Source organism: Limanda limanda, chromosome 5 (genome assembly GCF_963576545.1).
Source record: "Limanda limanda chromosome 5, fLimLim1.1, whole genome shotgun sequence".
Lineage (NCBI taxonomy): Eukaryota > Metazoa > Chordata > Actinopteri > Pleuronectiformes > Pleuronectidae > Limanda > Limanda limanda.
This window is the reverse complement of record NC_083640.1, coordinates 23,774,863-23,787,788: the sequence shown is the minus strand read 5'-3', so window position 1 is coordinate 23,787,788 and position 12,926 is coordinate 23,774,863. Positions and strand designations below refer to the sequence as shown.

Sequence of the window (12,926 nt, the reverse complement as noted above, 5' to 3'; positions counted from 1 at the left end):
TCTGATCAGGGATAAACAGCGTTCTCTAAAGATTCTTTAAAAGACTTTATGAGCGCAAGAAAAACTAGAAAAATAAATGAATATATAAAAAAAAAGGCTGGTTTACTGTCACATTACTTCACTAACACACAGTTTGAACAAACAGGCCACAGAACCGAACACATTTACAGCCGCCGTGCGATGAACTCTATGCTAATGAACTGATTAACCTGAGCCACTTCAGAGACGAGAATGTCACATAACATTAGTTTCAGAGAAACCAACCGTGGCTGGTGAGCCGGTGGATGGAAAAAACTTTCATCATGTTCATTTGTGCACAAAGAAGAAGAGAGACAAAGTGGAAAGTGGAGATGGTGAAATTTATTCTCAACAGAAAGAAATTAAGACTATTTATATTATTGTCAACTGATCCTATGAAAGGACCAAATCTAAAAGAGTGTCCCTGAGCCCGACGGTTCCTTATCAAAACATAAACCTTTAAAATGAAAGAAATACATACTTATATGGGCCGTGTCTATCAAACGTGACTCAATGTGAAGTAAATCCTCTATTGGTTAAACTTCTGTATTTTAAAATACAGTCAGTATCTACTTCAACTTAAATTAAGTAACAGTCCTCGTTCCTGAACCCTTTGTTTTGGGATATTTGGGCCACATTTGTTATTTTACAAGTGGGCCACTTTAGGCTCACATTCATTTTTGCCCAAGCCACAACAAGACCAGAATCATTGCCTGAATTATCCCACATCCCTCTGCTATCTGGGAACTCAATCATTCCAAAGAGACTAACATGTCATGGACCCATGGAAATTAGACAAGATATACTTAATTTAATTCCGAACATTGGGAGAAATAAATGTCTGTCACACTGTTCCTGTCAAATGGTTGTTTTCTGTGAATGTGCTCTGTAAGAATTACAGTTCGGTGAAAAAGTATTTTCCTAAAGGAAACAATGATTGTAAGGAAAAATGACTGCTGTCTGATTTGGTGCCATTTTAGTTCAGTTTCTCTTGCTGAATTTGTTTTTGGCAGGAGAGTTATTCTTATAAATGATGCCAAAGTGCCTCTGTCTCCACATTTCCTCTTTTTGAGAATAGCGATTTTACTTTGAAAGAATGCATCAATTAATACTTTTAAAATCAAGTCAAGTCCGGCTAAACACCACCAAGTTGTTGACTTATATAAATGTGCGATATGAACCATAGGGAAATTGTTTCTTGTTTCATACGCAGCTTATAAGTATCACATGGGGAACTAAATGAAGATGCAGAGGGAACATGGGGTCTGTATCAGACTAAATACATAAAGCTCTTTGTTTCTGGGCATCAAATAACCCAGGTTACTGCAGAGTTGCGTTTACAGAAACTTTGCACATCGTTTATTTTACATCCATTTAATTGTTGCAATAGAAACTCTTGCTCTTATCTGACTTCTTCTAATGCACAGCAGGACTTGTTATCCAGGAGATATCGTAGATGCTTGTGTGTCTCCAAACTGCCGAGGCCATGTTCAGCAGCTTCCATAGCTCAAGGTGCTTACTGCCACCACTGAGGGGACATGAAGGGGGGGGGGGGGGTATAATTCAGTTTAATATAAGTTTGTAATTCTTGTCTGTGAACACTGGACAAAAAAAACAAACTCAAAACCAGGCCATAATTTACAAGTGGCTAACGACGGGACCCCGGCTCTATGGGCTCCATATATCTTAGCCGGTCTGCTATTTTCCTACTGTCCTGTTTGCTCAGGCTTCTAATGAAAAACAAATCTTCTTCTGAGGTTCCCTGGCCTGCGGGAGGGGGGGGGGGGCGACTCCACGTCTGTGCACCGCTGATCAGCCTGTGCAGAAGTGGGTCACGGCAAAAGACTGCAGCCTTTAAACAAATTGTGTGTGTGTGTGTGGGGGGGGAGATGCTCATCCATGGAACTGGTATAACTCAGCCACCACCTGCAGGAGCATGACTCGTGTCGGAGCCTGAGTGGACGCTTTGCATGACTCACACATTTCATGTAATTGTAAAACATGAGGAGTCTTCATATCCAGTGTGGATGTGAGTTAACCTGCACTAATTATCACTTTATCTGTATTCCTCCGGGTGCCACAAGACATTTCTGTGAGAAGTGTTAAATAAAGAATGACATGAGAGTATAAAGCATATTTATCATACTTATCAATCTTGATTTATGTAGCACCTTTCATACAAATTAAAGTAAATATAAAAATCCTGGCAATTAGATTCCATAATATCATAGAATTAGCAGCCAGAGGCAAATTCAGGCTGCATCTAACAATCCTTTCCCCTGTTTGTTAATTTGTCTTTATTCTTGTTCTGCTACTTTATTCTCATTTAATCAGAACTTTATTGTTTTTTTATATTATGCAACTTTCCCTCATACAAAGTCAATCTCTCAAAGTCAGAACATTATTTTAAATTTCCTTTTTTGCCTGAATGTGGCCCTAATCCACTGCGGCACCCCCGTCCTGCCTGCAGACTTTCTTGCTTTTTGCTCATAGTCCCGGCCGATGCACTCCCATCTAAGTGCTTATCCTGAGTCTGTTTGTTCTGATTGCACTTGAATGGCCCCCGTGGCCCGGCTGCGGTGGAACGGCTGCCTCCCTCCGGGACAAACAGCCTCTCAGGAAAGGAGGAGGGGGGTCGAGGACAATTACTAATCAATGTGTACAGGTCCCTGATGACCCTCAGAGGAGCCGTGTTGAGACTGCGTCACATTTCACCCCCGAGGCTTTCTGGGGGAATTGGTCTTCCTGAGAGGTTGAGTGGATGGTTGCCTTTTAATGGATTAGCTGTGACTGACCACAAAGTATTACCCTGGACTGACGGAGCATACAGAGAAGTTTCATTCTTTGTTCCACTTTCCCTTCCACATCTTCCTCCTGGTGTGATGATGATGATGCTCACTGCTTTGACAGATGCTGTCAGTTTCAGAGGAATCTCACTGATTAGTTTGCTTAGAGATACTTTCACAAATTAAGCAAATGTGTTTTATAACTTTTCGTTTTCATTCAAGCTTGAATCATGCACGACTAATTCATCATGAATCTCGATAGCTTGATGGCTTTTATTTCCATCATTCATTTATAAATTTGCTGTCATTATCGAGAAAAAGAAAACATGCAATACAACCTCGTAATAAATTCTAAAAATCCATGTAATGTTTTTTAGGGCACACGCACCGAACAGCAGGAGACAGTGGAAGGCCCTATTGAAATTGTAAAGATTGTAAGGAGAAAAAGTGAAACTCCTGTGAGAGAATAACTGAGGCAGTTTCTTCCTGAAACTCCACAAACCTCAGTTTTTTTTCTGTCACCTGTAGTGTTTTTATACTTTGACTCTTTCATACGTGTGTTTTAATGTATGTTTACTTGTGTTTTTCATAGGTGAAGCCCTTTGTAAGTTGTTTTTTATTCCATTGAAAAGATTCGTTAACTTTTCTGGAAACTTTGAAGAATGTGAATCGTACAACCTAAGCTGTTGTGAGCTGAATGAGACAGTTCCCATTGCAACTATTCACTTTGAGTTGTGATAACACAGATAAAAACTCACAACCAGTTCCTCCAGTCAGATTATGTCTGTGTCTCCTCCCTTCACAGGTGTGTACGCGTAAGAACCAGTGAACAACAAGCTGTGAACTGTGGGAGCTGAGTCACTGCAGGGAGTGAACGAGAGAGGGAGGAGCAGAGATCTGTTTGTGTTCAGAGGAAGTGAAACTGTTCTACAGTCACTGGCAGCAGCTGAAATGGCGCAGCAAGAAAATCAACTGGACAGAGAAATACTCTCCTGTTCGATCTGTCTGGATCTACTGAAGGATCCGGTGACTACTGTCTGTGGACACAGCTACTGTAAGAGCTGTATTAACACCCACTGGGACAAAGGGGAGGAGAGAGGAAGCTGCAGCTGCCCTCAGTGTAGACAGACCTTCACACCGAGGCCTGTCCTGGAGAAAAGCACCATGTTAGCTGCTTTAGTGGAGGAGCTGAAGAAGACTGGACTCCAAGCTGCTCTTGCTGATCACTGCTATGCTGGACCTGAAGATGTGGACTGTGATGTCTGCACTGGGAGAAAACTGAAAGCTCTCAAGTCCTGTTTGGTTTGTTTGGCCTCTTATTGTGAAAAACACCTCCAGCCTCATCTTCAGTCAGCTCCATTTAAGAAGCACAAGCTGGTGGACCCCTCGGAGAAGCTCCAGGAGAACATCTGCTCTCGTCACGACGAGGTGATGAAGATGTTCTGCCGCACTGATCAGCAGTGTATCTGTTATCTCTGCTCTGTGGATGAACATAAAGACCATGACACAGTTACAGCTGCAGCAGAAAGGACTGAGAGGCAGAGAGAGCTCGGGCTGAGGAGACAAACAATCCAGCAGAGAGTCCAGGACACAGAGAAAGATGTGAAGCTGCTTCAACAGGAGGAGGAGGCCGTCAATGGCTCTGCTGATAAAGCAGTGGAGGACAGTGAGGAGATCTTCACTGAGCTGATCCGTCTGCTGGAGAAAAGAAGCTCTGATGTGAAGCAGCAGATCAGATCCCAGCAGGAAACTGAAGTGAGTCGAGTCAGAGAGCTTCAGGAGAGACTGGAGCAGGAGATCACTGAGCTGAAGAGGAAAGACCATGAACTGAAGCAGCTCTCAGACACAGAGGATCACAACCAGTTTCTACACAACTACCCCTCACTGTCACCACTCAGTGAATCTACACACTCATCCAGGATCAGAAGCCGTCCTCTGATGAACTTTGAGGACGTGACAGCAGCTGTGTCCCAGGTCAGAGGTCGGCTACAGGACATTTTGAGTGGGACAGAGACAGAGATTTTACAGATTGTGTCTCAAGTGGATGTTTTACTGCCACAACCAGAGCCACAGACCAGAGCTGACTTCTTAAGATATTCACAGGAAATCACACTGGATCAAAACACAGCACACAGACGTGTGTTATTATCAAAGGGAAACAGAAAAGTAACACATATGAGCAAAGATCAGTCTTATTCTAATCACCCAGACAGATTCACTGATAGGTGTCAGGTCCTGAGTAGAGAGAGTCTGACTGGACGTTGTTACTGGGAGGTGGAGGTGAGAGACGTTGAAGTAGCAGTCACATACAAGAATATCAGAAGAGCAGGAGACTCACATGAATGTGAATTTGGACTAAATGATAAATCTTGGTCATTACTTTTTGATGGAAACAGTTATAGCTTTTATTACAATAGGATCAAGACTCCAGTGTCAGGTCCTGTGTCCTCCAGAGTAGGAGTGTACCTGGATCACAGTGCAGGTGTTCTGTCCTTCTACAGAGTCTCTGGCACCATAACTCTCCTCCACAGAGTCCAGACCACATTCACTCAACCTCTCTATGCTGGAGTTAGGGTTGGTTATAGAGGCAGAGCTGAGATCTGTAAACTCAAATAGACTTGATTCATAAAAAGCAGTGATTCAGATTCTGTGTGTAAATCTTTAACTTCTTTTGTCTCCATGTTTGTTGATCAAAGTTCGTCTTGGTGACGTTTCTGCTCTGCACAGATATCAGCTGTCAATCAAACACTGACCTTCCTTTATCACATATATTTAGTTCTCACTTTGTAAAGACAGAAATCTATAATTACACTGACATGAATGTGTTTGAAAGAACTAATGTTGCTGTTGTTTTCTAAATCAATGTAGAAGTCAGGTTGTGTGATGTTTTAGAACCTGTGTTGATCCTGATCCTCATCAATGAGCTGATTATTTGTTCTTTTCTTTTCCACATGTGAGATTGAGGTGAAACAAACTGATTGTGTTTCCATGAAATCGCTGAACAGACTTTACTGATGAAATGATCAATGACCTCAGAGCTTCAACATGTCCAACAGATCAACTACACGCTCGTAATATTTGCAAAGCATCAGTGTTATGGGAGGTTTGTACTCATTGTATTTACATATTAAGTGAACAGGCATATTGATCTGCTGCTGGGTAGGTTTCTGTTCTTTTTGATTTTCCTGATCTGAAATAGCAGTTCCATTGGAGAGTGTCCTGATCGAGTCTCTGTGACGGTTTGTTCTGCAGCTCTCATCACATATGTTTCTTATACATGTGATTATACATTAAATCTCTTATGTATGTATAAAGCAATACAAATCTAATGTGTGAAGAAGCTGAAAGTTGAAATAAAGAAGAAATCCAGTCTGTTCTTTTGTCTTCATTCAAGGATCTCATTCTAAGCTGATGGAGACAAAGTGAAACTCCTGTGAGAGAATAACTGAGACAGTTTCTTGCTGAAACTCCACAAACCTCAGTTTTCATGTTCAATCTCTGTCTTTGCTGCTTTTCTGCACTACAACGGCTTCATCGCAGAGAAATGAGCAAAGTTTTCTTCCACTCGCTGATTTTATAAACCCAGATCTTGTTTGTGATCTCATTGGATGAAGATAGTTCGTCAGACAGATTTAAAGAAGTGGAGAAATAGTGGTTTGGTGAAGTTTCAGAGTGAAAACGTCGAGTTGAGTCCTGACACACAAGCCACATATTGAAGATATGAGGATGAAACTTCCCAACTAGTTTGTCATGTTGCTTCAGTGTTTCACGTCGTCACCTCACGGACAGACGCTCCTGGGTCGTACAGTTTGAATCCAGACTTGATCAAATGTTCTTGACCCTAAAAATTGTCCGAGGTTTAACCCACAAAATAAACTTTGCTGCTTGAAGAGGTTTTTTATAATTTCTGCAGAGTTAAAACAGTAAACGGTAAACCCTCAGGATTAGGTTCCTGATGACTGGGATCGTGTCTTTGCTCCGTGACAGACAAACTTCATCCAACTGTTTCAGAACAGAAATAACTTTGGTGTCACTTGTATTATATAGAAACAGTTTGAGCAGTTTATAATTTTCTTTGATAGAAGCGGAACAGTTGTTGACATGGTTCCTTTGCTCTTTCTCATTGTTCTTCTTCAGAGCTCCATTAACTTTGCTGTAAGTCTGTATCATCTCTGGCTGCATGTGCTGTTGTAACAGCTCAGCTTACCACTGAGGGGGACAGAGTTTTAGAAATAAGAGTCTGAGACTCTGAAACAACCTGAGGAAATATGGCAGACTGAGTCAGAAGCTTCCTTTAAATCCAAACTTCAAATGTGCTGTTATTTTACCACGATTTGATCTAATTCTAGTTTTTAAAGTGTGGTCACGAATACATTTCTATCACCTGTAGTGTTTTCATACTTTGACTCTTTCAGACATGTGTTTTAATGTATTTTTACTTGTGTTTTTCATTTGTGAATCCCGTTGTAAGTTGGTTTATATTCCATTGAAAAGATTTGTTAACTGTTCTGGAAACTTTGAAGAATTTGATTCTTACAACCTGGGCTGATGTGAGCTGAATGTGACCGTTCCCAGTGCAACTATTCACTTTGAGATGTGATAACACAGATGAAAACTCACAACCAGTTCCTCCAGTCAGGTTATGTCTGTGTCTCCCGCCTTCACAGGTGTGTCAGTGGAAGAACCAGTCCCTCTGAGGGTTTGTTCTGCAGCTCTCATCACATGTGTTTCTTATACATGTGATTATACATTTAAATCTCTTATACATGTATAAAGCAATACAAATATAACGTGTGAAGAGGTCTGAAAGTTGAAATAAAGAATAAATCCTATCTGTTCTTTTGTCTTCATTCCAGGATCTCATTCAAAGCTGATGGAGACTAAGTGAAACTCCTGTGAGAGAATAACTGAGGCAGTTTCCTCCTGAAACTCCACAAACCTCAGTTTTCATGTTCAGTCTCTGTCTTTGCTGCTTTTCTGCACTAAAACAGCTTCATCGCAGAGAAATTAGCAAAGTTTTCTTCCACTGGCTAATTTTCAAACCAAGATCTTGTTTGTGATCTCAGTGGATGAAGAGAGTCCGTCACACAGATTTAAAGAAGTGGAGAAATAATGGTTTGGTTAAGTTTCAGATTGAAGACGTCGAGTTGAGTCCTGACACACAAGCCACATATTGGAGATATTGTGATGTTGTGGATTTGATGTTGTTCCGTTTATCGTGCTAGTGATTTTCATGAGGATGAAACTTCCCAACGAGTTTGTGGTGTTGCTTCAATGTTTCACGTCGTCACCTCACGGACAGACGCTCCTGGGTCATACAGTTTGAATCCAGACTTGATCAAATCTTCTTGACCCTAAAAATTGTATGAGGTTTAACCCTCAAAATAAACTTTGCTGCTTGAAGAGGTTTTTTATAATTTCTGCAGAGTTAAAACATTAAACGGTAAAAAAAAAACTCAGGATTAGCTTCCTGATGACTGGGAATCTATTCTTTGCTCTGTCACAGACAAACTTCATCAAACTGTTTCAGAACAGAAATAACTTTGGTGTCACTTGTATTATATAGAAACAGTTTGAGCAGTTTATCATTTTCTTTGATAGAAGCTGAACAGTTGTTGACATGGTTCCTTTGCTCTTTGTTATTGTTCTTCTTTAGAACGCCATTAACTTTGCTGTAAGTCTGTATCATCTCTGGCTGCATGTGCTGTTGTAACGGCTCAGCTTAACACTGAGGGGGACAGAGTTTTAGAAATAAGAGTCTGAGTCTCTGAAACAACCTGAGGAAATATAGCAGGCTGAGTCAGAAGCTTCCTTTAAATCCTAACTTCAAACGTGCTGTTACCATACCACAATTTGATCTAATGCTACTTTTTAAAATGTGGTCACGATTACATTTCTGTCACCTGTAGTGTTTTTATACTTTGACTCTTTCATACGTGTGTTTTGATGTATTTTTGTGAAGCCCTTTGTAAGTTGTTTTTTATGTTATTGAAAAGATTTGTCAACTTTTCTGGAAACTTTGAAGAATGTGAATCTTACAACCTGTGCTGTTGTGAGCTGAATGTGACCGTTCCCAGTGCAACTATTCACTTTCAGATGTGATAACACAGATAAAAACTCACAACCAGCTCCTCCAGTCAGATTATGTCTGTGTCTCCTCTCTTCACAGGTGTGTCAGTGTAAGAACCAGTGAACAACGAGCTGTGAACTGTGGGAGATAAGTCCCTGCAGGAAGTGAACGAGAGAGGGAGGAGCAGAGATCTGATTGTTCAGAAGAAGTGAAACTGTTCTACAGTCACTGGCAGCAGCTGAAATGGCGCAGCAAGAAAATCAACTGGACAGAGAAATACTCTCCTGTTCGATCTGTCTGGATCTACTGAAGGATCCGGTGACTACTGTCTGTGGACACAGCTTCTGTAAGAGCTGTATTAACACCCACTGGGACAAAGGGGAGGAGAGAGGAAGCTACAGCTGCCCTCAGTGTAGACAGACCTTCACACCGAGGCCTGTCCTGGAGAAAAGCACCATGTTAGCTGCTTTAGTGGAGGAGCTGAAGAAGACTGGACTCCAAGCTGCTCCTGCTGATCACTGCTATGCTGGACCTGAAGATGTGGCCTGTGATGTCTGCACTGGGAGAAAACTGAAAGCTCTCAAGTCCTGTTTGGTTTGTTTGGCCTCTTATTGTGAAAAACACCTCCAGCCTCATCTTCAATCAGCTCCATTTAAGAAGCACAAGCTGGTGGAGCCCTCGGAGAAGCTCCAGGAGAACATCTGCTCTTGTCACGACGAGGTGATGAAGATGTTCTGCCGCACTGATCAGCAGTGCATCTGTTATCTCTGCTCTGTTGAGGAACATAAAGACCACGACACAGTGTCAGCTGCAGCAGAAAGGACTGAGAGGCAGAGAGAGCTCGGGCTGAGGAGACAAACAATCCAGCAGAGAGTCCAGGACACAGAGAAAGACGTGAAGCTGCTTCAACAGGAGGAGGAGGCCGTCAATGGCTCTGCTGATAAAGCAGTGGAGGACAGTGAGGAGATCTTCACTGAGATGATCCGTCTGCTGGAGAAAAGAAGCTCTGATGTGAAGCAGCAGATCAGATCCCAGCAGGAAACTAAAGTGAGTCGAGTCAGAGAGCTTCAGGAGAGACTGGAGCAGGAGATCACTGAGCTGAAGAGGAAAGACCATGAACTGAAGCAGCTCTCAGACACAGAGGACCACAACCAGTTTCTACACAACTACCCCTCACTGTCACCACTCAGTGAATCTACACACTCATCCAGCATCAGGATCCGTCCTCTGAGGTACTTTGAGGACGTGACAGCAGCTGTGTCCCAGGTCAGAGGTCAGCTACAGGACATTTTGAGACAGAGACAGAGATTTTACAGATTGTGTCTCAAGTGGATGTTTTACTGCCACAACCAGAGCCAGAGACCAGAGCGGACTTCTTAAAATATTCACAGGAAATCAAACTGGATCCAAACACAGTAAACAGACATGTGTTATTATCTGAGGGAAACAGAAAAGTAACAGCGGCTAATGAACAGTCTTATTCTTATCACCCAGACAGATTCACTGGTTGTTGTCAGGTCCTGAGTAGAGAGAGTCTGACTGGACGTTGTTACTGGGAGATGGAGGTGAGAGGAGTTTATGTAGCAGTCACATACAAGAATATCAGCAGAGCAGGAGGCTCAGAATGTGTATTTGGAAACAATGATAAATCTTGGTCATTAACTTATGCTGGAAACCATTATAACCTTTATTACAACAGCATCATCACTCCATTGTCAGGTACTGTGTCCTCCAGAGTAGGAGTGTACCTGGATCACAGTGCAGGTGTTCTGTCCTTCTACAGCGTGTCTGACACCATGACTCTCCTCCACAGAGTCCAGACCACATTCAAGCAGGCTCTCTATGCTCGAGTTAATGTTTATTGGTCTGGAGCCACAGCTGAGTTCTGTAAACTCAAATAGACTCGAGTCATTAAAAGCAGTGATTAAGATTCTGTGTGTAAATCTTTAACTTTCTTTGTCTCCATGTTTGTTGATCAAAGTTTGTCGTGGTGACGTTTCTGCTCTGCACAGAGATCAGCTGTCAATCAAACACTGACCTTCCTTTATCACACATATTTAGTTCTCACTTTGTAAAGACAGAAATCTATAATTACCCTGACATGAATGTGTTTGAATGAACTAATGTTGCTGTTGTTTTCTAAATCAATGTAGAAATCAGGTTGTGTGATGTTTAAGAACCTGTGTTGATCCTGATCCTCATCAATGAGCTCATTATTTGTTATTTTCTTTTCCACATGTGAGATGAAGGTGAAAAAAACTGAGTGTGTTTCCATGAACTCACTGAACAAGAGTCACTGAATAGACTTTACTGATGAAATGAGCAATGACCTCAGGTCGTCAACATGTCCACCAGATCAACTACACGCTGATTGGATTTACAGACCATCAGTGTTATGGGATGTTTGGTCACATTGTAAATGTGGAACCTGGTTTGTTTTTATTAGGGCTCGACTCTGTAAAGTGTGAATCCATTCGTCCTCATTGTATTTACATATTTAGTGAATGGGTATATTGATCTGCTTCTGCAGAGGTATCTGTTCTTTTGGATTTTCCTGATCTGAACTAACATTTCCATTGGAGGGTGTCCTGATCGAGTCCCTCTGAGGGTTCGTTCTGCAGCTCTCATCACATGTGTTTCTTATACATGTGATTATACATTTAAATCTCTTACATATGTATAAAGCAATACAAATCTAATGTGTGAAGAGGCTGAAAGTTGAAATAAAGAATAAATCCATTCTATTCTTTTGTCTTCATTCCACTTCCAAGTTCGTCGGTGTCTTCCCTACAAATTTGCTTCTGGGGGCAACGGACACTATTTTGGGGCTTCTAGTGCAGACAGCGATCATCCATTGAAACACTTCTGTTTACTCTACAAAGTCGGACAAGTCATGTTTTTCAACACAAACAGTGATACTTTTGGTAAGTGTTCTAGGTCCAGACGACATTTCATCTCATCTTTAATAACAGGTATCTGCACATGAATTCCAAGTATTAGACACCAGAAGGATTCTCGGCCCGAAATCTCTTCCCTCATCCACAGAATCTACACATTCACATGTATAGTCTGTTTAATGAGAAGAACACAACTCTACAAATATACCCCCCCCCTTTCCACTTGCTGTTGTAATGATGAGGGTGACAGGACAGCGACATCAGCCCGAGGCTGTTCGCCAGCAGACACGTTTACTCGATGCATGTTTAGGGGGAATAATAAACTTTAAGAAGCAGATACATAGAAGTCATACTTAAACTGAACTTTTGTTTGGGACTGAAAGGATTCAACTAAAACAAAACTCTTAATTAAAAACCTCTCCAACTCTGTCCTCCTGTCAGATGGGATATTGCTTAAAAAAAGGTGCAGAATCAAATCTGTCCTATAATATGTGACTGTTTACACTTTAACTCGCTGTGCGTGAGGAACAATGTTTGACGACAGAAAACATCCTTCTTCCAGATAGTGTGAAGTGCAATCTGTCCACACTCCGTTTCTGTCATCGCTTTCATTTTGACTGCGTTACTCGCTCGTGTCAAAAGAAAGCGCTATGAGTGAACAAATGCATCATGGGGGTTATCAACCTCGGGGTGAGTGTGAAGTGTGTCGTCTCCGCCTGATTACGTCAGTCTGTTAGTGGCCCAGCGCCCGACGGGAGGAGCTCCACCTCCGACAGTGGGAAGACGAAGCGCTGGAACAATCAAATCACATTCACTAACCGGAGGTGCGCCGCCATCTCTATCTAATGACAGCTACCTCCAGTGAAGCATGTTGCAGACGGATGGCAGCTAAACGGAAAAACAAAAACACTAAGGGTGCAATTAGGGCGTCTGTCTGTCTGTCTGTCTGTCTGTCTGCCTCCTGAAGAGACATCAGGAACAAGATGTCTGGGTTTAAGACTCGCAGTTTCTCACTGCACCCAAAAATCCGCAGTCACACGGTTGAGCAGAGTGAACGACAGCGCTAAGCTGAAAGATGTTAATACGCTCTGTAATTCTCTGTGAATATGTCACTAAGAGCAACCACATGCATTTTCAGCCGAATATATATTTTAA

At 41.9% G+C, this 12,926-nt stretch overlaps 1 protein-coding gene and 1 pseudogene across 1 annotated transcript; both read left to right on the top strand.

The window, feature by feature from the left end:
• The first annotated feature begins 3,694 nt into the window (after positions 1-3,694).
• On the top strand, positions 3,695-5,981 carry LOC133002111 (tripartite motif-containing protein 16-like). Its single transcript, XM_061071872.1, has one exon. The coding sequence runs from the start codon at positions 3,756-3,758 to the stop codon at positions 5,418-5,420; it is 1,665 nt and encodes a 554-aa protein (XP_060927855.1). The 5' UTR covers positions 3,695-3,755; the 3' UTR covers positions 5,421-5,981.
• Positions 5,982-9,117: 3,136 nt separating this feature from the next.
• LOC133002112 (tripartite motif-containing protein 16-like) lies at positions 9,118-10,775 on the top strand (annotated as a pseudogene).
• The last annotated feature ends 2,151 nt before the right edge of the window (positions 10,776-12,926 follow it).

Coding starts and splice junctions, on each gene's coding strand:
- LOC133002111 (XM_061071872.1), top strand. CDS start 3,756: ATGGCGCAGCAAGAAAATCAACTGGACAGAGAAATACTCTCCTGTTCG.